Below are 23,627 nucleotides of genomic sequence, written 5' to 3'. Positions count from 1 at the left end.
ATTTAATTCACCATATCTGTACTATTAGGTAGCTTTGGGTCATTTGAGGAACTCTAAACAATGTAATTTACTCTGGTTGTATTTATGAAGTTTCTAGACTTTATAAGTCTTTTTCTTCCATCTCTCCTCTCCCACAAAGAGCAGTCAAGATAAATGTTTTAGGAAACCCAGGCCCCAGAATTAATAAAACAAAACAACAACAACAAAAATCTGACTCATAGAAACATTTTTTTAGGAATTTTTTTTTATCCTCATGTTGGTTTAACTGTGGTTGCAGCAATACTCAAAATCTAGGGCAATTCTCCCTAACCCCACCCCCTTCCTAATTTTTCCACATCTAGATACAAATGGCAATTTCTTGATTTTATGGGTTTGGTGGGAGAGGGAAGGGGGAGAAAAGTTTACCTTGCTTGGGAAAAGAAATAATCCATGGGAAAGAAAAAAACTCTAACCACAGTTTCTATCTCTCAGTACTAGAAAGAGCATTAAGACCCTGCTTAGTGTTCTAAGCAGCTAGGTCGCACAGTGGATAGAATTCCAGGGCTGGAGTCAGGAAGCTCTGAGGTCAAATATGACCTCAGACACTTAACTAGCTGTGTGACCCTGGGAAAGTCACTTAACACTGTTGGCCTTAATTTCCTCATCTGTAAGAAGAGCTGGAGAAGGAAATGGCAAACCACTCCAGTATCTTTGCCGAGAAAACCCCAAATGGGGTCATTAAGAGTTGGACACGACTTTAATGACTGAACAACAAGGATAGTTCTAAGGCAATTGAAGTCACCTTTGCAAGGCCAGTCTGATTTCCCCTAATCTACAGAATGTTTATTGCATTCTTGTCTCACTTTGCAGTACCCCATCTTAGCTAGCCCTAGTCATACTCATACCCTTCTAGCCATCAAATTAAGTTAAAGAAATATAGGCAAGCTAGCCTCCAGCCAACCTGAAATCTAAATAAAAAGGAGAACTAAAGCTTGTCAAATTTCTTTTAGGCTCATTGCCTAATGAAACATAAAGCCATGGTGTCAAGTTCCATGGTTGGTTAACCTAGTCATTCAATCAAGTTTTGACAAATACCCTCATTTGCTATTTATTTCACTGGAGATCATTCACATACAAAATTCAGAAACTGTTACTCACTGTAATTGCTGTGACTTTGGGCTACTAGGCTGATATTTGAAGGAAAGTCACTACCATCCTGATCTTAGCCAATAGCCCTGTATTTCAAGGCAGCTCTGGTTTTAGGTTGTGGTCCTGGGAGATGGCCGTTTTTTGAGACCCTGCCTAGCTCCCAGAGTCGTCTACTGCTTGAACTAAAAGTAGAAAAGCAATGAGTGAATTGCCTCCTGCTGTATTTCATCCTCTGCTCCTTCCTATTTATGCAGATAGTAGAAAATCAAATGTGAGGATGGATGTGGATTAAAACAATTATGTTAGGAACATCATATTTGTATGGTCCTCCTTTGCTTCATCCTTGAAATTATTTCATGATTTCTATCCCAAAGATCATTCCCTTCTGTGACTCTGAAGTTAGGTTAGAATACCTTATTCACCAAGTTAGACTATAGTAGAATAGGGCAGAGACATTGTTAGTATAAGTGCTAAGAACGAACCCGAGATGAACTCATTAGTTTTATTGAGGAATCTCACCAAGCTGGTTCAAGTAGCACCCTGACATCTCTGAGAGTCCTCATTCTTCCTTGGACTTGTATAGCTGTTACCTGGCCTGTTTGGGAGGGACAGAGTCAGGGTAGATATAATAGTCCACATTTCTACAGTGCTTTTAAGTTTCATAAAATACTTTTCTTTACAATAACACTATGGGGTAGGTAATAGAAATTTGATCCCCATTTTAGAGATGAGGTAATTGAGGCTCTAAAAAGGTGACTTATCCCTGTTCATACCTCTATTATAAAGTGTCAGAGTCAGATTTGAACCCAGTCTTAGTGATTCCAAATCCCAGGTTACTAGCAGTATACAATACTATTGAAAAGTACAATACCTTTGAAAAAGACTGTATCTTGGTGTGTTCAGTCATTTTTCATTTGTGTCTGGCTATTTGTGACCCCATGTGGGATTTTCTTAGCAATGATAATGGAGTGGTTTGCCATTTCCTTCTCCAGGTCTTCTTACAGATGAGGAAACTGAGGCTGGATTAAGCAACTTGCCCAAGGTTATACAGCTAGTAAGTGTCTAGGCTAGATTGGAATGCAGGAAGTCCTAACTCCAGACCCCATGCTCTATCCACTGCCCCACCTAGTTGCCCATCTTGGTGTACTTTATGAAATAGAGATAAAAAACATTTTAACTTGAGGGAGGGGAACACACAGAAGGTTAGAATTTGCCCTGTGACAAGCTTCTAATGCTTCCAAAGGTGATTATCTACTTAATGGATTTTTTAAATTTTAAATTTTTATTTATTGGGGGGGGGCAATGAGGGTTAAGTGACTTGCCCAGGGTCACACAGCTAGTAAGTATCAAGTGTCTGAGTCCAGATTTGAACTCAGGTCCTCCTGAATCCAGGGCTGGTGCTTTATCCACTGCACCACCTAGCTGTCCCCCATGGATTTTTAGACCCTGTACTTAAACTCAACTTCATCCTTCTGTATCCTGCTATTGGAAAAAGGGAATGGAAAGAGTACTAATCTTAAAGGCCTCAAAGGAAGGCAGTGTGGTTTAGAGTCAAAGAACTTGAATCTAAATCCCAGATGTGCTACTCACTGCTAGGATATTCTTGGTCAAATCATTTCATCTCTGTGGTCTTCAGATATCTGTAAAAGGAAGCAGTGGGATTAGTTGGCTTTTGAGGACCCTTTCGGCTCTAAATCTGTTCTCCTATGATCATTGAAGACACACCTGGGGTACCTGGCTGGTGCACTGGGCTTGGAGTCAGGAATACCTGAATTTAGATTTGGCCTCAGGTACTTAATAACCATGACCTTGGGCAAGTCACTCAATCTCTATTGCCTCAGTTTCCCAAATGAGACAATATTTGTAAAGTCACTGGCACATAGCAGAAACTATATAAATGCTAGTTATTATTGTTAGGGACATGAAGAGCACACGCCATCCTTTTTCCTACTAGATTTGATTATAATGTGTCAGAATTAATGCTTTTAAGTGTCAAGGCAGGAATTGCTAGTGCTTTCTGCCTAGACATTTCTTTAGGGATCAATACCAATATTGTAATCAGAACCAATAGTGCTATGAACCTTCCACTTGGAATTCTGGTTCATCAAAAAGGAGCTTCTGGACTCAATTATAGAACCATGTAGTCTGTGTTTAGACCTGCATGCTCCATATTTACTTCAGTATATAGCACTTATATAAATGTTTTCTCATATCCTGCATTTTCCTTAACACCTAACATTATGCTTTGCATACAGTAAGAGCTTGACAGATTTTTGTCAAATAAATGAGGGTCATTTATTCTACCCATAGGGTTAGGATCACACCTTAGATCTCAGCCTTGTATAATGGCCTGGCTTCATGTCTCTTTTGAAATTATTTCAGAAACCAAAACCAATTTATATATGAAAGGTCATTCCCTTCTGTGACTCTGAAGTTAGGTTAGCATCCATTCTTCACTAAGATGGAATATAATTTTAAATGTCAGCTCTTTGAAGTCAGGGACTAGTTCTCTTTTTTTCCTCTATATTCACCCTGGAAATCAAAAGCTTATTGATTAATTGGGAGTATGAGAAATTCTTACTTTCTATTATGTGGCCCAGAATTCACTTAGAACTTGAGAACATTGTGGGCAGATGATTCAGAATATTGCCTTCATTAAGTTGGATTGTACATTGCTATCTAATGGCCTCACCACATACTCCCTATCACCTGCTTAAAAAAAAAAAATCTTACAGATACACAGGGGCCCTTACCCAGTTCTGTGAGCTCTCTGGTGGTATATATTTGTTCCTCTTTGAGAACCTTTCTTTTGAAAGTAAAAAATCATCACTCAGGTAGCATCAGGTCCCCTGGGGCACAAGAAGAAGAATGGGAAAGTTGTTTTTGAATTGAGTCTGCTAATAGTGATCATCTACATTCCTTGGCTAGGGAGTTACAGATTTGGGGAGATTAAAATGCATTCCTGTATTCTACTGGTATTACAAACAATTACTCAGAGAGAATGAGAACATGTCTTTTCTTGCCAAAAGAATCTGGAGAAGCAGAAGATGGCAGGCTTGGAGGCTCAGAAGAGGCCACTCATGCTGGCGGCATTGAATGGGCTTTCAGTGGCCCGGGTACCAGGGCGTGAAGTTAGTCAAGATGACGCATCTCGGATGACAATGGATGACAGGGTAAGTGTTGGACTTGTTAAACATAGATTTCCCATCTGAGTTTGTTTCAACCATAACTTCCAAATTTTTAGAAAAAACTAATTTTCTTGTTACTTTGCTTATCGTGTCAGGTATATATTTTCTTTTTTTTTTTTTTCTGGGGCAGTAAGGGTTAAGTAACTTGTCCAGGGTCACACAGCTAGTAAGTATCGAGTGTCTGAGGGTGGATTTGACCTCAGGTCCTCCTGAATCTAGGGCCAGTGCTTTATCCACTGCACCACCTAGCTGCTCCCCAGGTATATATTTTCAACAACAAAATAATTCACTTACTTAAGAATGCAAGAATTGTGAAATTCTCATCCATGTTCTTCATTTAGTACATCTGGTTGGTTCCTTAACATTGCTTCAGTTTCTTTTTTATGTTTGTCAAGGTGGTGAAGTGCTACTTGACTCAAATGACCGGTCCCACTAGCTATATGTATGACCTGCAAAATAAGGAACTTGAAGCAAGTGATTTCTCGAGTCTTTTCTGTGGTTATTGAAACTACTTAACATATAGAAAAATGTGACTCATTTTGGGAAACTTACCATGTAAGAATCAACATTTGCAAGATACATAACTAAAAGGATTGACTATAGGATTCCCCCACTATATACAAGCTTCTCCTAATCACTTAAAGTATGAGTTGTTATATAGCTATTTGCTTTACCCACAACTCTTTAGGAAGGGTTCTGATGCAAAAAGTGTTCTATTTAATGTTTGTCCTTCAATTTTTTTTTTGGTGGGGCAATGAGGGTTAAGTGACTTGCCCAGGGTCACACAACTAGTAAGTGTCAAGTGTCTGAGGCTGGATTTGAACTCAGGGCCTCCTGAATCCAGGGCTGGTGTTTTATCCACTGTACCATGTAGCTACCCCTTGTCTTTCAATTCTTGAAAAGGATCAATGACATCAGCAAAGTGATATCTTGACTTTCCTATGAATTGGATTTAAGTGGAGCCAAGGTGGACAGTCATCAGCCTTACTCTCTCCTCCAGAGTCATTAAAGTCCAGTGGCAAGCCAAAAGTCAAGACAACTGGCATGGCCCAGGATGCAGAAGGTGACCTTGGCCTTTCTAAATTAAGGTCTTTCCCAGGCAAACTTACACAGTGAAATGCATAAACAGACACAAGTACATATTTACCCTTTCCCTGATTATTGCTCCCAGATTCCCTTAGCTGGAGCCCATTCATTTTATATTATTATTATTATTATTATTATTATTATTATTATTATTATTATTATTATTATTATTTGCTACAGCAAAAGGAACTTATTGAAAAATAATTTTTTGACAGACTTGGCTGCATGGAAAAGCTCTTTAGTTGGCAGTGTATGGGAAGAGACCATTCTTTTTATAGTGGAAAGGGCCCTGAACTTGAAAATCAGAGGACTTGAGTTCAAATCTCAGATCTATTACATATAACCTGTGGGGCCTTAGGCACAACCCTTTCCCTCTCTTATGTTTTGTAAAATGAAGGTCTGGGCCATGTGAGCTCCAAGGTTTCTTCTAGCTTTGGCTTTATTACCCTATACTCTACTGCTCTCAGGAAGTGGCAGAACCACACTGGATGAATTTAACATAGAACTAACAGAGCTCAGGTTTTTAAATCCTTATTGGGTCATTCTCTAGTATTATTTTCATGTGATTAGTAGGTTGATCAACAAAAATGACTTTTAAGATACAAAGCTATAAAACCTTTTTGAAATATGTTCAGCTAGAAACAATTGTGGTAAGAGGATGAAAGGCTCCGTGAGAAATGTAATATAGAATATAGAAATGGGCTTTTAGCCAATAGTGACAGAAGGCTCAGTCTGCCAGGATTTAGGATTATAGAGGGGAGAAAATCCAGAAAAAACACCACTTTACAAACAATCAGTTAGTCATTAAGCATTTGTTCAATGCTTAATATGGAACAAGCGCTCTGTTAAGAGCCAGGAATACCAAAAAAAAAAAAAAAAGCAAAAACATGGTTCAAGGAGTTCATGTTCTAATGGGGGAAACAATATTCAAGTAACTACATATGTACAACATATATACTGAGTTGCTGGAAGGCAATTTAAGAGGGGAGGTCCTCAAAGTGGTGGGGTGGCAGGGAGGGAAAGGCTGGAGGAGGCCTCCTGCTGAACAAGATTGGATTTGACCTGAATTGTGAAGGAAGCTAAGGAAATGAGGAGTTAGAGGTGAAGAGGAAGAGCCGCCTATACTTGGGGACAGCTGTCGGAAATCAATGGAGTTTAGAGATGGAGTCCTGTGCATGAGAAGCAGCAAGTAGTTCAGTGTCGCTAGATTGTAGCTGACATGGAGAAGAATAAATTAGAAGATTGCCATGGTGGGAAGGTGCCAAATTATGAAGAACTTTAAAAGCCAAATAGAGAATTGTATATTTGATCCTGGAGGTAGCAGGCAATCACTGGAGTTTTTCAGACAGACAGACAGATGACAGACAGAACGAGAGAGAGACAGAGAGAGAGAGAGAGAGAGAGAGAGAGAAAGAGGCAGTGGGAGGGGGAACTTTTCTTGAAATATGTTCAGCTAGAAACAATTGTGGTAAGAGGATGAAAGGCTCCATGCAATGTAATATATAATATAGAAATGGGCTTTTAGCCAATAGTTACAAAGATCTCAGTCAGCCAGGATTTAAGTTTATAGAGGGGAGGGAGCCCAAGGCAGGGAGCTGGGGGGGGGGGGAGGGGGGGGAGGGAGAAGTGGGGGAGGGTAGTAAGGAAAAGGAGGGGGACATGGTCAGACCTATACTTTAGGAAGATTACTTAGGCAGTTGACTAGAAAATGGATTGGAATGGGATGATGCTTGAGGTGGAGAGAACAATTAGAAAGTGTTGTAATAGTACCAGATTTCAAACTGGTACTGGCTAAGAAATAGAGTGCTGGATCAGTAGAATTGATTAGTTATACAATACACAGCAGTATATTGATTTGTAGTGTATGGACGTAATAATATGCTGTTTGAAATCCAAACTTTGGGAGCAATAATTCACTATTTTGACAAAAAATACTGGGATAACTGGAAAGCATTTTGGCAGAACCTAGATATAGACAAACATCACATCATATACCACAATAAGGTCAAAATGGGTACATGATTTAAACATAAAGGATATCATAAGCAAATTAGGGGAGCATGGAAAATTTTACCTCTTAGATCTATAAGGGAAGAGTTTATAACCAAACAAGAAAGAGAGAATCATGAGAAGCATAATAGATAATTTTGAGTATATGAAATTTAAAAAATTTTGCATAAACAAAAAAACGTAGCCACAATTAGAAGGAACACAGAAAACTGGGGGAAATTTTTTTACAGAAAGTTTCTCAGATAAAGGCTTAATTTCTCAAAAATATAGGTAACTGAATACAACTTATAAAAATAAGAGCCATTCCCCAGTTGATAAGTGGTCAAAGGATACAAATAGCCAGTTTTCAGAAGCAGAAATCAAAACTATTAATAATCATATTGAAAAATTCTTTAAATCACTCTTAGAGAAATGCAAATTAAGACAACACCTCATATCTATCAGATTGGTTAACATAACAGAAAAGGAAAATGACAAATGCCAGAGGGGATATGAAAAATTGGGATACCAATTCACTGTTGGTAGAGTTGTGAACTGGTTCAACCATTCTGGAGAACAATTTGGAACTATGTCCAAAGGGATATAAAAACTGTGTATACCCTTTGACCCAGCAATATCACTACTAGACCAAAGAAATCAAAATAAGATGAAAGGGACCTATATGTAAAAAAAAATTATAGCAGATCTTTTTGTGGTGGCAAAGAATTGTAAGCTGAAGGGTTGCCCATTAGCTGGGGAATGGCTAAATGAGTTGTCATATATGATTGTGATAGAATACTGCTGTCCTATAAAGAAACAACAAAAGGGATGATTTCAGAAAAACCTGGGAAGACCTATGAATTGATCAAAGCAAAGTGAGCAGAATCAAGAGAACATTGTATACATTCACAATATTGTAACAATGATCAACTGTGAAAGACCAACTCTAATCAACATAATGATCCAAGACTGTTTGGAAGGACTCATGATGAAAAATGCTATCCACCTCCAGAAAGAAAACTGATGAATTCTGAGTGCAAATTGAAGTTGTTTTTTTCACTCTGTTTTTCTTACTTTTTCTTTTGGCAACATGGCTATTATGGAAATAGGATTTACATGATTTCACATATAAGATGGGTATCATATTGCTTGCGTTCTCAATGGGTGGAGGAGGGGCTAGAGGGAGGGAAAGAGTTAGCTATTCAATTTTTTTAAATGAATGTTAAAATAATAAATCTTAAAATAAAACAAACAAACAAACAAAAAGAAATCATTGCAATAGTCCTAGTGGGAAATAGTGCTTGTAGAAAGTTGGAGTGGAGAGAAGGGGACATGTATTAGAGATGCTTTAAAGGTTAAAAATAGCATGATTTGACATTATATTGGATCCATAAGGTAGAGTGTAAGTTAGGAACTGCAAATGACACCAAGGTAGTAAGCCTTGGTGACTGGATTGTACCCTCAATAATAACAGGAAAGTTGGAAAGAGAGGGGGGTTTGGGGGGAAAGATAGTGAGTTTAGTCTTGCGAAGGTTGAGTTTGAGATTCCCACAGTAGATCCAGTTTGAGATATTCGAGAGGCATTAGGTGATTGTGGGAGCTAGAAATGTAAACATGGGAATGAGCTGCATAGTTTTGGTATTAAAACCATGGGAGTTTTGATGAGATCAAGAGAGATAGTACAAAGAAAAAAGAAAAGAGCACCCAGCACAGGGTGTTGGGGGGATACACATGGTTAGTGGACATGATATGGATAAAGATCCAGCGAAGGAGACTGAGGAATGGACAGTTAGAATGGGAACCAGAAAACAGAAGAATATTCCAGACTGATTGCATCTGTAGTTTCTGAGAGGTCAAGAGAGATGAGGATTTTTTAAAAGCCATTAGATTTTTCAATTAATAGATCACTGACAACTTTAAAGAGAGAAGTTGCAGTTGGATTATGAGGTCAGAACCTAGATTGCAGGGGGCTTATAAGCAAATTAATTTTTCTCAAAATGTTTATTTGGGAAAGTGGGGTTTTGCAGAGATGGTAGGATCAAATGACTTTTGTTTCTGTTTGGATGAGGAAGATAGGGACACATTTAAAGGCAGCAGCCAAGGAACCAGAATATAGCCAGAGACTGAAAATTAGGGAGTCAGAATGAAAGTGATAATATGCTGGTTAAGACTGGAGGACATGAGATCAAACGTGAGATGTTTGCCTTGGTTATGAAGATAGCGACCTGTCTTTTCATGTTGAGATAGAGATGGAGTAGAAGATAGTGGAGGAAGACATCTGAGTGGTTTGAAAAGAGGAGGAGGAGAAAAAAGGAACCATCTTCAGTTTTTTCAGAGTTTTAAGCTAAGGTGAGAGTGTTAGGGTATTAAAAGCCTTGTAGACTTGAGGAGGGATGATAAGTGTTGGAAAAGTTGCTGTGCTGAATGGGATAGTTAATTAAGGAGGTGTTCAAGACTAAGTTTGCTGCAGCGAGGGTTCAGTTAAGGTTATTTAATATTAATTTATAGGATTTAGTACTGTAGATACATGGATTTTCTCTCAAGAGAAAATCTGTCAAAAGGCTGCCATTTAAAAAATCAGGCAACTGAGACCCATTAAGGCTAAGCAATTTACCCATAGCCATTCCCCAGTGTTAAGTGTAAGATAATCAATTTGAGCCCATCTTCAAAAAGAGGTACTAATGGATTATTTAGCAAAAGTGGATTGTCCTTTGGAATTTTTTATTCTGTCTGTGCTTCACATTAAGCTCTTTTGGAAGTCCCAGTGAAAAATAATGTGACCAGAAGAAAAGACACCAAAAAGGGAAGGAATCTGGATAATCCTCACACTAACTCACCATTCCTAGTTTCATTGAGATTTAACTGTATGCTCTAGCAATTCAGTGCTGTGATTATATTTTAAAAGATGAGTTTGTATTTTTAAAATGACAAAATTGAAGAGTTAAAATTTATGTCCTTTTGCAGTTTAGAACCCTGAAGAAGAAGTTGGAAGAGGGATTGGTGTTTACAGAATATGAGCAAATTCCAAAGAAGAAACCAGATGGTGTTTTCACTACTGCCACACTCCCAGAAAATGCTGAGCGAAGCCGAATTCGTGAGGTGGTCCCCTATGAGGAAAATCGTGTTGGGCTGGTACCAACTAAAGAAAACAGCACTGGGTATATTAATGCCTCCCATATCAAGGTAAATGGGCAAGTGTCTGGGGAGGTTTTGAAGAGAAAGACTTGGGAGTTAAAGGAATAAAAGAATGAGGAAAAACTTGAGGGGTTCCCATTGTAATGCTTGGCTTTTTCCCAAACCCTTAGGGGATATTTCTGAATGCCCATAATTTTCTTAGTAAACTGGAAGGGCATGCCTGTTACTGCAAGGAGAAAAAAACACCAAACAAACTAGTAGTCTCAGCAAGAAAGGAAAGCCAAGTACACACACTTTGGGTGCCGATTCACTGCAAATGAATTGGGCTTTTTTACTTCCCATGTGGATTATACCTCTGACTGAATTTGTACGAGAGATTGTCAATCAAATCATTTTCACTCTATTATTACTTTATGAAACCTATTCCAGAAATTAAAGGCATATCAGAATCTGATTTAAAATGGGTTATGTTCTGAAAGGTCCTTTATAAATATAAATCACTTGTTTCCTGGGGAATGGAGGCAGAAAAGATTGTAGAGATATATCGATTAAGATCAAAAATGAGTTGGGAATTTCTCAGATGGTTGGTGTTTCATTCTGGTGAGGAAGTTCTTGCTTCCTCTATGCCAGTCCCTGGTCTTTTGTTGCACTTGGTGTTACTAGCTATGGTAAGTGGATTCTGGTACAAAACCTAGCAGCCAGGCTACTGGACATCTGCCACACCTTCATGCTGCTCTCTCTTGTGCTTCTGGGTGTTACAGATCATGCCAGTTCTGGGACCCATAGCATAGATCTTATCCCGTTTTTGTGACTTGGGCCCCTCTGGCAGTCTAGTGAAGCTTATGGAATCCTTAAGAAAATGTTTTTGAGGGGGCAGCTAGGTGGCAGAGTAGATAAAACACCAGCCCTGAATTGAGGAGGACCTGAGTTCAAATCCAACCTCAGACACTTGACACAAGCTGTGTGACCCTGGGAAAGTTACTTAATCCTCATTGCCCTGCAAAAAAAAAAAAAGAAAAAAGAAAAAGATAATGTTTTTGAAAAATTAGTAGTTGAAGGAAATGGCAAATTTCAGTTAGAAGTTAGTGAAAATAAAGCTGTAATTATTTTTTCAAGTTCATGGACCCCCTGAAATTTGTCCTGATCTAGGGAATAGGCTGTGCAGTGTCTGTCCCAGAATAGGATGTTTCAGCAGCAAAAGGAAGAAGACAAGGAGCCTGTGGTCAAGGAGGAGTCTTGGGATAGTCAGAGGAGGATGTGGGCAGAGCTCTGTTGGATGGTTGCTGGTTTGAACTATCTTGGAAGTAGCACCTCATTTATGAATTGAATTTGACTCCCTCCTGTCCCTGCTGGTACAGCCTTTACTCCCACTTTAGGTACTGTCTCATGGAGAAGACAGGTCATGTAAATGGTCAGTGGTCTTTGCCTCCTGCTCTTCCTGCTTGAACTGTCTGCACCCACTGCCAGATGTTTTGAAGGAGGATGGCTATAGCTTGCCTGGTCCCAATGGCTTCAGGCTGGAGTTGGAGTAAATGCAGAGAGAGCTGCGTATAGCCCAGAAGCATTTGGAGGTTGTATTATGTCAGAGCTTCTCCTCAAGATGGAGCTGGGGCCTCCAGAGACATTTCTGGATCACTTGTTATTGGATCTTCCCTTAGGTTTAGGGAAAAGTGAGAACTTTGAAATCTACTGGATGAAGGTCCTGAGAACTTTACCCTCCAAAAAAAGAAGCACTTTATATTTAAAGTAATAGTTTGTGAGTTTATGTGTGTTTTGTATATCAACCATGGGTGTTAAGGGAGGACTAGTCCCTTTGGTAGGAAGGCTTGCCAAGCCCTTTTCAAGCTGTTCTTCATCCATCTTTGGTGTCTGAACAATCACTGAACTCTCACCTGTGGCTCCAAGAAGCTGTAGCTTGCACAGCAGCCATACCCTGGTAAAACTGTCAGCAGACAGGTTGAACCAAGTTGTGGGTTACCGACAGGTCTCAAACCCCTTGGCGAATTAGGGGGATGTCTACCCCAAGCAGAATGAGTGGATGAGAATATCTTGTTCCAACAACCATGAAGAGAGCTGAAGCATGGAGTGCTTAGAGCTTGGTCAGACATCAGACACCAGTCATCCATTGCATCTTGGGCCATCATCAGTCTTCTTGACTTTTCTCCAATCACTGGACTTCAGTGACTCTGGAAGAGAGAGTGAGGCTGATCACTTTGTGCAACTCTGTTTCACTGAAATCCAAATCACATGCAAGTCAAGACATCACCCATTGATGTCATTAGTCCTCTTCGAAAATGAAGAACAAAAAACAACAACATATCTATCATGCAATAGAAAATAGAATAAATTCTCAGATTGAAGATTCCCTTGAGTTAATTTGATAGTGCTTATTATAGCATGTGCATGTGTGGATTGCACTGAGAATTCAAACTTCGGCTTAGGAGAGATGTCAGCTAATCATCTCAGCTATAGAGGTTTGGCCAATTTTACATTTTGTGAAGTGCAAACAGATCGTTATAACATTGTTCTCACAAAATTTAAATTATTAAAACCCTATAATTAGTAGTTCTTCTAGTATACGAATGAATCAGTTATGAGCAATCTTTTTCTGTTTTTCTTAGGATTTAAGTTTAGTCAACTATATTCTACTGAGTGAGAATTTGTAGTTAAACAGCATATCTATCACATGTGCATGTACATGCATGTATACATACTTTCCCTAGCTACTATATGACATAAACTAAGCTAACTTATTAAGCCAGTTAGGATATTTTGTACACTTTATCTTTTCCCTTCTTGCTAATTTCCACTATTTTCTTTTCTCAGTGGAATTGATTAGAATTCATGCACATGCTTTTAATGACAGTTTGAAAAAACTATGTATTTATTTATGATAAGGGTGAATGAACCACAGCCCTGAGAAGTTTTTTGGGAGGGTAATCTTTTTTTTCTAAGCTTTTTATTCATTGATCTTAACCCATAGCAATATTGACACTATCTTTTTAACTTCCACTAAGTATTAAAGTACCTCCCAGAATCAGGTGTAGAATCAGTTGTAATCACTTTCTTTTGTAGTATAAGGAATATGCTGTGAGTAGGTATAGAATTTTTGTATCAAAAGTTAACTACCCCCATTTTCTTTTTTTTTTTTCATGTGCATTATCAGAAAATCCTGGTAGGTAGAACAACCAATCTATTGTTCAGTTTATGATGAGAGAGGGAGGGAGGGAGAATAAAATCAGTGTCAGTCTTGATTTATGGTTTCAAATTGATGATTCAAATCATAATTTTAAAATAGAATAGTAGATCAGTGGACAATCTGCTGAAAGTTATATGTAGCAACATTTTGATATCTCATACTTTTGATAGAATGTCACTCACCATTTTTCATTTTCCTACCTTTGGAAGATAACTGTTACTGGTTAAACTGTGCCCAGAGAGACTTATTATCCGAGAAGCATTCCCTTCCCCAGCCATTCTCTCAGAGGCTCATTCTTCATTTGTAGCCATAGTGGATATAGTATATACATAAAAGATCAATAGAGTAATGCAAAAACATGTCACGGTTTTGGAATAAGTTTTGTGTGTTGTCATTATCTTCTCCCTGGGTTCCAAGGGGTGGCTAACAGAGGCCAAACAGATGTTCATTTACTTAGAAAGTTTGGTCTTATTTGTGAAATCTAGCTTAGTAGGTAGTACCCTCTCTGTGTTTAATTCAGATTTTAGTAAACTCCTGTCATTGTATAAGAATGTGATATAATGCTTTAGGTAGCATCCTCTTAGAAAATGTAAAGGTCACATGTAACATGTGCCAGAAAGGCTAATGTTGAGAAGTACATTTCCACAGATAAGCCCAACTTTTAAATGTACTAGAATTTTATTTCCCACAAATAACAGGAAAATGCAGTTGACAGCTTTAGTTAACAGCTACTCAAACATGCTTAGATAACACTAGGGCAATTGACATGGTTTTGCCTAGTTAGAATCATGTTAATGTGTTATGTCATGGGACATTTAAAAAATGGAATGAAAAACCAATGCCAACCTCATGCACGAAGTTCATCGCTTTCATGATCATTTAAGGATCAGCATTGGTTGATGAGTTTAAATGAACTGGCCTGTAGATTTTCAAGTCAGGTTTAGTGGTTCAAGGCACAGAGACTCTCTTCAAAGCATCCATTTGCCCCTCTTAGCATAGCCTTAAGCACTTTGGCCAGTCCTTTTGTTTGTGGCTGTTTTCATCTGATATTTATAACTTGGTAGTGAACAGTGGCCATGAGCTAAATGTTAGCATCCTTTCAAGATCACTTCCAGCTGCATAGGGTTGATTTGTCTTAGTCCAAGATCACAAGCTCATCTCTTCTCATTTTGAAGGGCATATGAGGTTGGGCCTGTGGGATTGTGATGAGACAGAGTTGTTGGAGAATATGACAGAGTAAAGATCTATGTGAATTTACAGTATGTCTGCCCAGTACAGGCTTAGGGAACAGCAGTTTTCATTTCCACAATAAGGAGAAATGTTCTCTAAAACAATTTTTGAAAACACGTTATGCTTCTGGAAAAATGAAAGATTTTTAAAGTATAATATTTTATACAGAATTTAGAGAAATATGCTTTTTGTTTGAGACTAGAAGTTTGGCAGAATAAGCTGAAACAACATAATCACTTTTTAATATATATTCAGATCTTCTCTATAAATTATCTGAATCTGCATTTACAGTTAGGAAAATGAAAATATTGGTGGGAAGTAGCTCCCTTGAATTTATGGCTCACCAACATTGTGACTGTGGAAAGAGATGGCTTTTTCCATTCTGCCACTAAGTTAATTACCCCATGGTAATTAACCAATATAAGTAAATGCATTAACTCTTTCAGGCAGTCATAGTCCACTGTAATGAATTATTTTCCCCAGGCATCTTGATTTTTGGATACATAGCTGCATTTTATACAATGTGTATGTGTGTGTTGCAATAATGCTATTTGTGAAGCTTCAGCTTTTGGCATATGCTCTAGGTAAGAAAGAGTTATTGATGTCCTTTCTCTTGTTGGTCAATATTCAAGGTAAAAGCTCTGCATTTTCAATGAAATCATCTTTTATTGCCAGACAAATAAAAACAATTTATTGATTCGTGAATTTTTCTTCATTTTACTGGAAATCCCTCATACTGGAATTTGACATTTTGTCATAGAGTGTGCACATGTGTGTGTATGTGTATGTGTGTGTGGGTGTGCGTGCATGTGCACACCTGCATGCATGTAGGCTATTAGAATGCTAGGATTGAATAAGTGATTTGAATCTTCCTCCCAAAATTTTCTTGAATTTACATAGCTGATAAGGTTTTGTACTGCCATTAGATTGGAAACTCCTTAAGGGTGGGAGCCTACCCCCAATCTCCCATTTTGTATCCTCAGTGCTTAACACTCTCTTTCATTTGGTAGATGCTTAATAAATATATCTATCCAATACAATTGAACTAGCAGAAACATTTAATTTATCCAACCACATGAGATGTTCCCTAGTACATTTCCCTTTTGTTTTTAAGGATTAATTATCATGAAATATATTCAAATAAACATTTAACACATGTTTAGAGGATCTTTATGTTATAAGCATCTGAGTTAATCTATATTAAAGTCCTACACCTGGAGTCAGGAAGACCTGAGTTCAGATCCAGCCTCAGATACTTACTAGCTACATGTCCTCTGGGGCAAGTAATTTAACTTATGTTTGCTTCAGTTTCTTCAACTATAAAACAGGGATAAGAATAGCACCTTCCTTTCCCCTCCCCTTCCCCTTCCCTTTCCCCTCCCCTTCCCCTTCCCTTTCCCCTCCCCTTCCCCTCCCCTTCCCCTTCCCTTTCCCCTTCCCTTTCCCCTTCCCTTTCCCCTCCCCTTCCCTTTCTCTTTCCCCTTCCCTTTCCCCTTCCCTTTCCCCTTCCCTTTCCCCTCCCCTTCCCCTTCTCTTTCCCCTTCCCCTTCCCCTTCTTCTTATCATCTGGCTTAGTTTTTGACATTTTCAATAACATATTTTTAAGACAGGGAAAGAAGGTTGTGTGGGATTAGTGCTAATGGTGTTCTCTCTGATTTTTAGGTAGCTGTTGCTGGAGAACAATGGCATTATATAGCAACTCAAGGTCCACTGCCCCATACCTGCCATGACTTCTGGCAGATGGTGTGGGAGCAAGGGGTGAATGTGATTGCCATGGTCACAGCAGAAGAGGTATGTGGAATGATGGCAAATCAATCCTTTTCTGTGAGTGCAGGTGACAATACCATGTGGTTATTTTGGGAACCTCCCTTCTCACCTACCTCTTCCCTACAGATCCTCTTTGGATCATAGGATCAGAGACATAGGGTTGAAAGAGACTTTATTTATCTAGCATCTAGTCCAAAGCCCTCATTTTAGATAGGAGGGAGATGAGGCCCTAGGAGGTGAAATCACTTGCCCAGGTTTGCACAAGTAATAAGTTCCATGGCTCCAAATTCAGCCCTTTTTCAGCCCAACCACACTGCCTTCCATTGATTTTTCTCTTCTTTTCCATGGAGGCTTTGTTATTGTTGTTGTTTTTCTACTAGAGATAATTTACTCTTGTAGCTTCTCCTCTCACGTCCCATTTTAAACTACTGCTTAGATTTCTGTGAACCAAAGAGCAAAAACAACAAACTTCAGTTCAGCTGGCTGACTTTTTGTTTGCCAAACAAAGCAACAATCTTTCCATTGGAATCTGAGAACCTTGGGCTGCGCTTGGTTAAACTGACATATATTCCAACCCTGGGCAAGGCCAGCTCCATATACCATCGTTCTTATCAGCTGAAAAGAGACCAGAAGCTGATGTTCCTGTCTGTATTCCTTGGGGAGAGGAGGGATTCTTTTAATCCTTCTGCCAAGCCAAACAGAGTTATTCTATTGTAATTAGAGAATAACACCACTGGCTGATCAGACAGCGAACTTTGTGCTTTGCTCTTCAAGATGGGAGAGATGGAGGTTTCTTCTCTTGTCATCTGCTAGTTTTCCACCAGCTCTTTCCTTGCCTCTAACTGTATGTCACCTAAGGTTTTACAGGAGTCCTAGTAAGTGTAAAATGGTGTCCCTTTCCTTGACCTCTTATATGCACTTAAGGTCCCTTTTCTGACTGTTATAAAGAGGTGAGGAGAAAATGGAATTAAAAGAGACTTCTATTCTGGTTCCTAGCCATTCAGAGTGGGTACTCTGCAGATTGATTTGTAAGATTATGGTAACGGAAGCCACCCAAAGCAACGTCCAGACCTAGTTCCAAGTCTTGGGTCAAGTCTTGTTCCATGATCATTCTGGAGTGAATGATTTGCCCTTCTCTTAAAAATGTCAAGATCTTAGCATCTCATTAGGTTCATAAAGCTGGACCCTAGAAATCATCTAATCCAACTTCTTCATTTTATGGAAGAGGAAACTGATGCCCAGAGAGAAGTGATTTATCAAACAATAAGTGGAAAGACAGGGACCAGAACTGGGATTTCCTGATACCCATTTCAGCCCTCTTTCTGCTAAAGCATGCTGCCAGAATACTTATAATCAGCAAGTGTTATTGAATGGCTAACCAAAATCATTCAGGCTAAAACTTAAACTCACTCTGTTTTTAATACAAGGCACGATTGAAATTAAGGTTGCTTCTCACCACTCCCCTCCCTTTTTTTCCTCCTTTAATTTTTAAATAGGCCCTCCTTCCTGTAGGCCCGTGGTGTCCAAATTTTTCCACTGTGGGATGATCTTTTGATTTCCAAAGATTCTTAGTCACCATAGTGTGGGCTGGGTGTGGAGGTATGTTTAACAGTAAATGAGTTAGGGATAGGACAGCATGTGGGGGAAGGTTGATGGTAAGATTATGGTCATGAGACTTCCTTTATGCTGGAAATCCTTTCAGAGAGGATGTATGGTAGACACTGCTGACCTTGAAGACCAACTAGATAATTATATTTTGCTAGATGGGTCAGCCATAGGTTAGGTTCATAATATGGATGTGTCTCACTTTATGGAGTAGATCTTTGGCTGAGAAGTTTTATGTCTGTTGCATTTTAATAAAACCCAGTCCCATTTCACCTACTGTAGGGAATGCTATTCTGCATTTAAAGGAACCCTGCTGAAAATCCTCTTGTGAAGCCAAGAATCTTTTTGTAAAACAAATAGCTATTACCTTTCTGAAAAATCTAATTTGAATTTTTTGTACCTCTCTGCAATTCACTCTTTCCTTGGCTGTAGGTTACTGAGAATGTGAATTTGTGTTTCTGCTGGAATGAATGTTTAAATCAGATACTATTTGCAAGAGGCAGTGGTTCTCTGGCTCTGTGCCCAATATCCTCACTGCTCACCTCATTCTCCTTCTGTGTAAGAGACTGGAGATGAAGAAGTTCCATATTTTTAGAATGACTCTAATTCAGAGTATGCACATATTATACTTTTTTGTGTCTTAGACCCCTGGGGAGTCTGGTAAAGCCAATAGACTACTCAGAACATTTTATTTTTAAATGCATGAAATAAAACACATAGGATTATGAAGGAAATGGATCATATTGAAATATAAGTATTAAAATATGAGAGAAAAAACTCAAATTCATAGAGACTGGGTTAAGGACCCCATGAGGGAATGAAGAGAACTCTGGGTTTGGAGTCAGTGGAGTCAAGCTTAAATTCTGGCTCACTTTCTAGCCATACAATCTTGGGCGAGTTTGCTTAACCTCTCTGAGTCTCTGCATCCTCATTTGTGAAATGAGATGTTTGTATTGGATAAACCCCTCATGTCCTTTTTAGCTGTGATTCGGAGATCTTCCTAATCTATGAATTAATTAATTTTTTTTAACCTAAACTCCGGTATTTTCTGTCTTCTATAAAATCATCCAAATCTGGTTTTCCCATTTGTCCAGATGTTTCCATTTAGATATTAATTTGTAAACAGTATTTGTTTGCTGACCAAACTGGTTGAATGATCTTGTAGTTTTTTGAAGTTATGTTGCTTTTGAACATTCAAGATGAGAAAGTACTCAGGGTGGGATGATACCTCTGAGCTTGGGGATTGTGTTCATGGAAGACCATTGAGGACAAGCAGGTTGTTCTTGAGTTTTAACATTAGGAAGATACTTTAATATTCTATCTCATGGGGGCAGCTAGGTGGCGCAGTGGATAGAGCACCGGCCCTGGAATCAGGAATACCTGAGTTCAAATCCGGCCTCAGACACTAAACACTTACTAACTGTGTGACCCTGGGCAAATCATTTAACGCCAATTGCCTCACCTAAAAAAATAAATAAATAAATAAATAAATAAATAAATAAATAAATAAATAATTCTATCTCATGGAAAGTAATGAAGTAGTTTAAAACATTTCCAATGTTATACTTACTTGTGTCATCATGATTGTTATAATAATACTGTACCAGGTTGCTTATGCAGAGAAGTCATTCTTTTCTTCTGAACATTTGATTGGTTTTCAAGTCCTCCCCCTAAGAGGGAGAAGAATGATGTCAACCACCTTTTCCCCCAGAACTTCCCATATAGCACTTTGCTTTGTGATTCAAAAATGCATTTATCATGATATTATATTGATCTACTTTATAGTGCTCTATTATAGTGACCTATTATAGTGATCTGCTTTTAAGTCATAACTTCTCAGGGGTTGTAAGTTCCAAGAGAGCAGGGACTGTCTGAAATTTATATTGTAACTCCCCCTCCCAGCATAGTACTATACTCACAGTATATGCTTAATGTTTCTTGAATTAAATTGAACCCATTTTCATTTTTGCTTTTTGTGTATGTGTGTGTATGTGTGTGTGTGTATGTGTGTATGGTTTAGGAAAGCGGAAGAACCAAGAGCCATCGGTACTGGCCCAAACTGGGCTCTAAGCACAGCTCAGCCACCTATGGCAAGTTCAAGGTGACCACAAAGTTCCGAACTGATTCTGGTTGCTATGCTACCACAGGTCTGAAGGTCAAGCATCTTTTGTCTGGGCAGGAGAGGACAGTGTGGCACTTGCAATATACAGACTGGCCAGATCATGGTTGTCCAGAGGATGTCCAAGGCTTTTTATGTAAGTTCTTTGCTTCATGAATGCAATTGCTGACTTGCTTTGCCATTTGAAGACAAGCCATACACGAAAGAGAGATGTCTCACTAAAGTACAATAGAAGTCAACATTACAGTGCTATTAGCACATGTAGAGGTATTGTTGGATTAGTGGTGGTGTGTTCTTCATTACAATTTGTTTAAGTGAAAAATAACTTTCAATTTTATGAACTATAGTTTTTTTCCCTCAGTTTAGCCCTCCCTCCCTTTAGTTCCCATGCACACAGACCCTAGGTATAAATCCTTTCTAGCTGATCCTTTGCTCTAAATTTCCCTCCCCTTTTTCCCTTTCCCCTTCCACTGTGACATTTGTTTTCCTCTTTTCATTGTTGTTAAATTCCCTTTTAACCTCTAGCTCCTCCCTCTCCCAACCACCTTTTCCTTTTTTATTTTTTCCTGAGACTGGGTCTTCCTATCACCCAGGCCGGATAGCAGCCATTTACAAGTCTCACCCTATTGCTGATTGGCATCAAAGCTTTGACCTGTTCTGTTTCTCTGTGGTCTGGTTCACCCCTTCTTAGTCAGCCTTGCATCTCCTCCACTCCTGGGGATGACCACACTGGTGCTAACTTTAGCAGGGACATCCAGTCAGTTAGAGCATTACTGCAGCCAAAGGACATCCAAACTTTTTTCTCCCTCAGTAGCAGGGACTTCAGGCATGGGCCACAACATTTGGTTATCTCATCTTCTTACACTCCTTCTACCTGCTTACATTAACTGTGATCTTGTTTTTCCCAAAGGGAACCCTCTTAAATGCTGGTCACTCCTTTCTCCTCCCCCAACTTCACAGGTCTTATAAGAGGAATCTACACCCTCCTTGCTTCCCACTGGCACTTCCAATTACCCGTTCTGCTAACATAGGTCCACAATCTTTGAATTTCATATTATCTGATGATACCACCATCCTCCTGATCTTTGCTATTCTCACTTCCTCACACCCAGTACTTTCTTGTGAGTTTATGATATGAAGGGATTCACCACAAATGATCATAAGGAATTATTCTCCAACTGTCTACAGAGACAAATGAGAACCTGGGCTTGAATGTCAGTAAGATAGAGGTTTTGACTGAACAACAGAAAAAAAATTCAGACAAAAGAAAAATCAATAATTTGTTCTTTATGGTTGAGACTTTCACCTCTCTAAAGGATCAGAGAATCTGGAGAGGACTTCAAGATTATTTAGTTTCACCTTTTTGTTTTATGGATGAGGAAATCTATGTCAAGATAATTGATTTGCCCAAGGTAACACAGGTTGTAAGTTGCAGAGCTGAGCTTCAAACACATGGGCTCTGATTTCAAATGAATCACTCTCTCCACTGCTCTGAGGTGTGTGGTTATGATCAAATGATTTTGGGGGGCTCTTCTCAGACTAGGATTTCATGAAAGTTTTATGAAGGGGGGATAGTAGAGGCGGTTTCTCTGGGTTTTTATGTGAATAATAGACCACAGTTTTCCTGAAGTAATTTAGATATTTCCCTACCTAGAAATGAGGAAAGAAACATTATTTTTTTAAAAAGGTTTTTTTTTTCAGATTGAACTTAAATACCAAAAAGAACATTTCTCTGCACACAATAGAACACAAAAAGATTCTCAATGAGATTCTGAATCTCTATAGCACTTGCTTTAAAAATATATGTGTGAGGGGGTGGCTAGGTGGCGCAGTGGATAAAGCACCGGCCCTGGATTCAGGAGTACCTGAGTTCAAATCTGGCCTCAGACACTTTACACTTACTAGCTGTGTGACCCTGGGCAAGTCACTTAACCCCCATTGCCCCCCCCCACAAAATATATATATATATATATATATGGGGGGGGGCAGCTGGGTGGTGCAGTGGATAAAGCACTGGTCCTGGATTCAGGAGGACCTGAGTTCAGATCTGGCCAGAGACACTTTACAATTACTAGCTGTGTGACCTTGGGCAAGTCACTTAACCCTCATTGCCCTGCAAAAAAACAAACAACAACAAAAATTATATATGTGTGTGTATATATGTACCTACATAGATAGATAACTTCTATCCACTATCTTCATAAGTGTTTCATTTACTTGTGCTTCCTTTTGCAGTTCCTTCTGTTTTCCTCTTTGAATTTGAAAAATAACATTTCAAGGGCCTTTTAATTTTTGGCATGCTAACCATGTCCCTCCCCTTCCCTACTGAAAATTGAGAAAAGGAAAGAAAAGATCTTTAGATCAACAAAGCATAAACAAAATGAATTCACATAGTGTCCGGGTCCAAAAATGAATGCTGTTCTCTGTACCTTCTGTTCATCATCTTTCTGTCAGGAGGTGCTTTGACATCGGTCTCTTGAAACTGGGGTGATCATTGCATCAATCAGAGCCCCTGTCCTTGTTGACATTGCTCTCCTGGTTCTGCTCACTTCGCTCGGCATTACTTGAGTTTACTCAGGATCATCTGAAGTGACCTTCATAACTTCTTACAAAACAGTAATATTTTATTACATGCATACATACCATATTTTATTTAGTCATTTACCAATTACCAGGTAAATTACCATTTGCCATTTACCAGCCTAAAGTATCCCCTGAGATTCTAGTTTTCTTTATTAGTTTTTTTCCCCCCTTTGCTCACTCCTTCAGGATCAGGAAGATTTGTTTGGTTTACAGCTATTCTTTCCCTTAAGGAGGTATCATCCTCCTTAATGCTGTGTGATACATCCCCCTTTCCCCCAGTCCTTGCCTGTTTCCCTGTTGATTTTGATGTATACCAGATTTGTGTGTGTGTGTGTGTGTGTGTGTGTGGTTCACTCTCCTTTGTCTATTTCAGATAAGTGAGGCTTATCTCATGCCTACATCCTTCATTCCTTGTTCCATATTTGTATATCTTTCTTTTCATGCACTTGAGTTATGAGAACTAGCAGATCCCACCTCCTTCTTTCTCTCTTCTACACTTTGTTGTATAGAAGTCTTTAGTCATTTCACTTGTGTCTGACTCTTCATGACTCCATTTGGGGTTGTCTTGGCAATACTGGAATGGTTTGCCATTTCCTTC

General features: G+C 38.9%; 1 protein-coding gene across 1 annotated transcript in view; it reads left to right on the top strand.

The window, feature by feature from the left end:
* The window catches only part of PTPN14 (protein tyrosine phosphatase non-receptor type 14), a 253,978-nt gene that overhangs the window by 210,032 nt on the left and 20,319 nt on the right, over positions 1-23,627 (top strand). Inside the window, exons 15-18 of the mRNA XM_043963036.1 lie at positions 4,158-4,301; positions 10,356-10,574; positions 16,618-16,746; positions 20,348-20,582. Coding sequence (XP_043818971.1) covers positions 4,158-4,301; positions 10,356-10,574; positions 16,618-16,746; positions 20,348-20,582 — 727 coding nt within the window. The remainder of the gene's footprint in view (positions 1-4,157; positions 4,302-10,355; positions 10,575-16,617; positions 16,747-20,347; positions 20,583-23,627) is intronic.

This window comes from Dromiciops gliroides, chromosome 4, assembly GCF_019393635.1.
Source record: "Dromiciops gliroides isolate mDroGli1 chromosome 4, mDroGli1.pri, whole genome shotgun sequence".
Classification (NCBI taxonomy): domain Eukaryota; kingdom Metazoa; phylum Chordata; class Mammalia; order Microbiotheria; family Microbiotheriidae; genus Dromiciops; species Dromiciops gliroides.
Note: the sequence above shows the minus strand (reverse complement) of the source record. Positions and strands in the feature narration are given on the sequence as shown.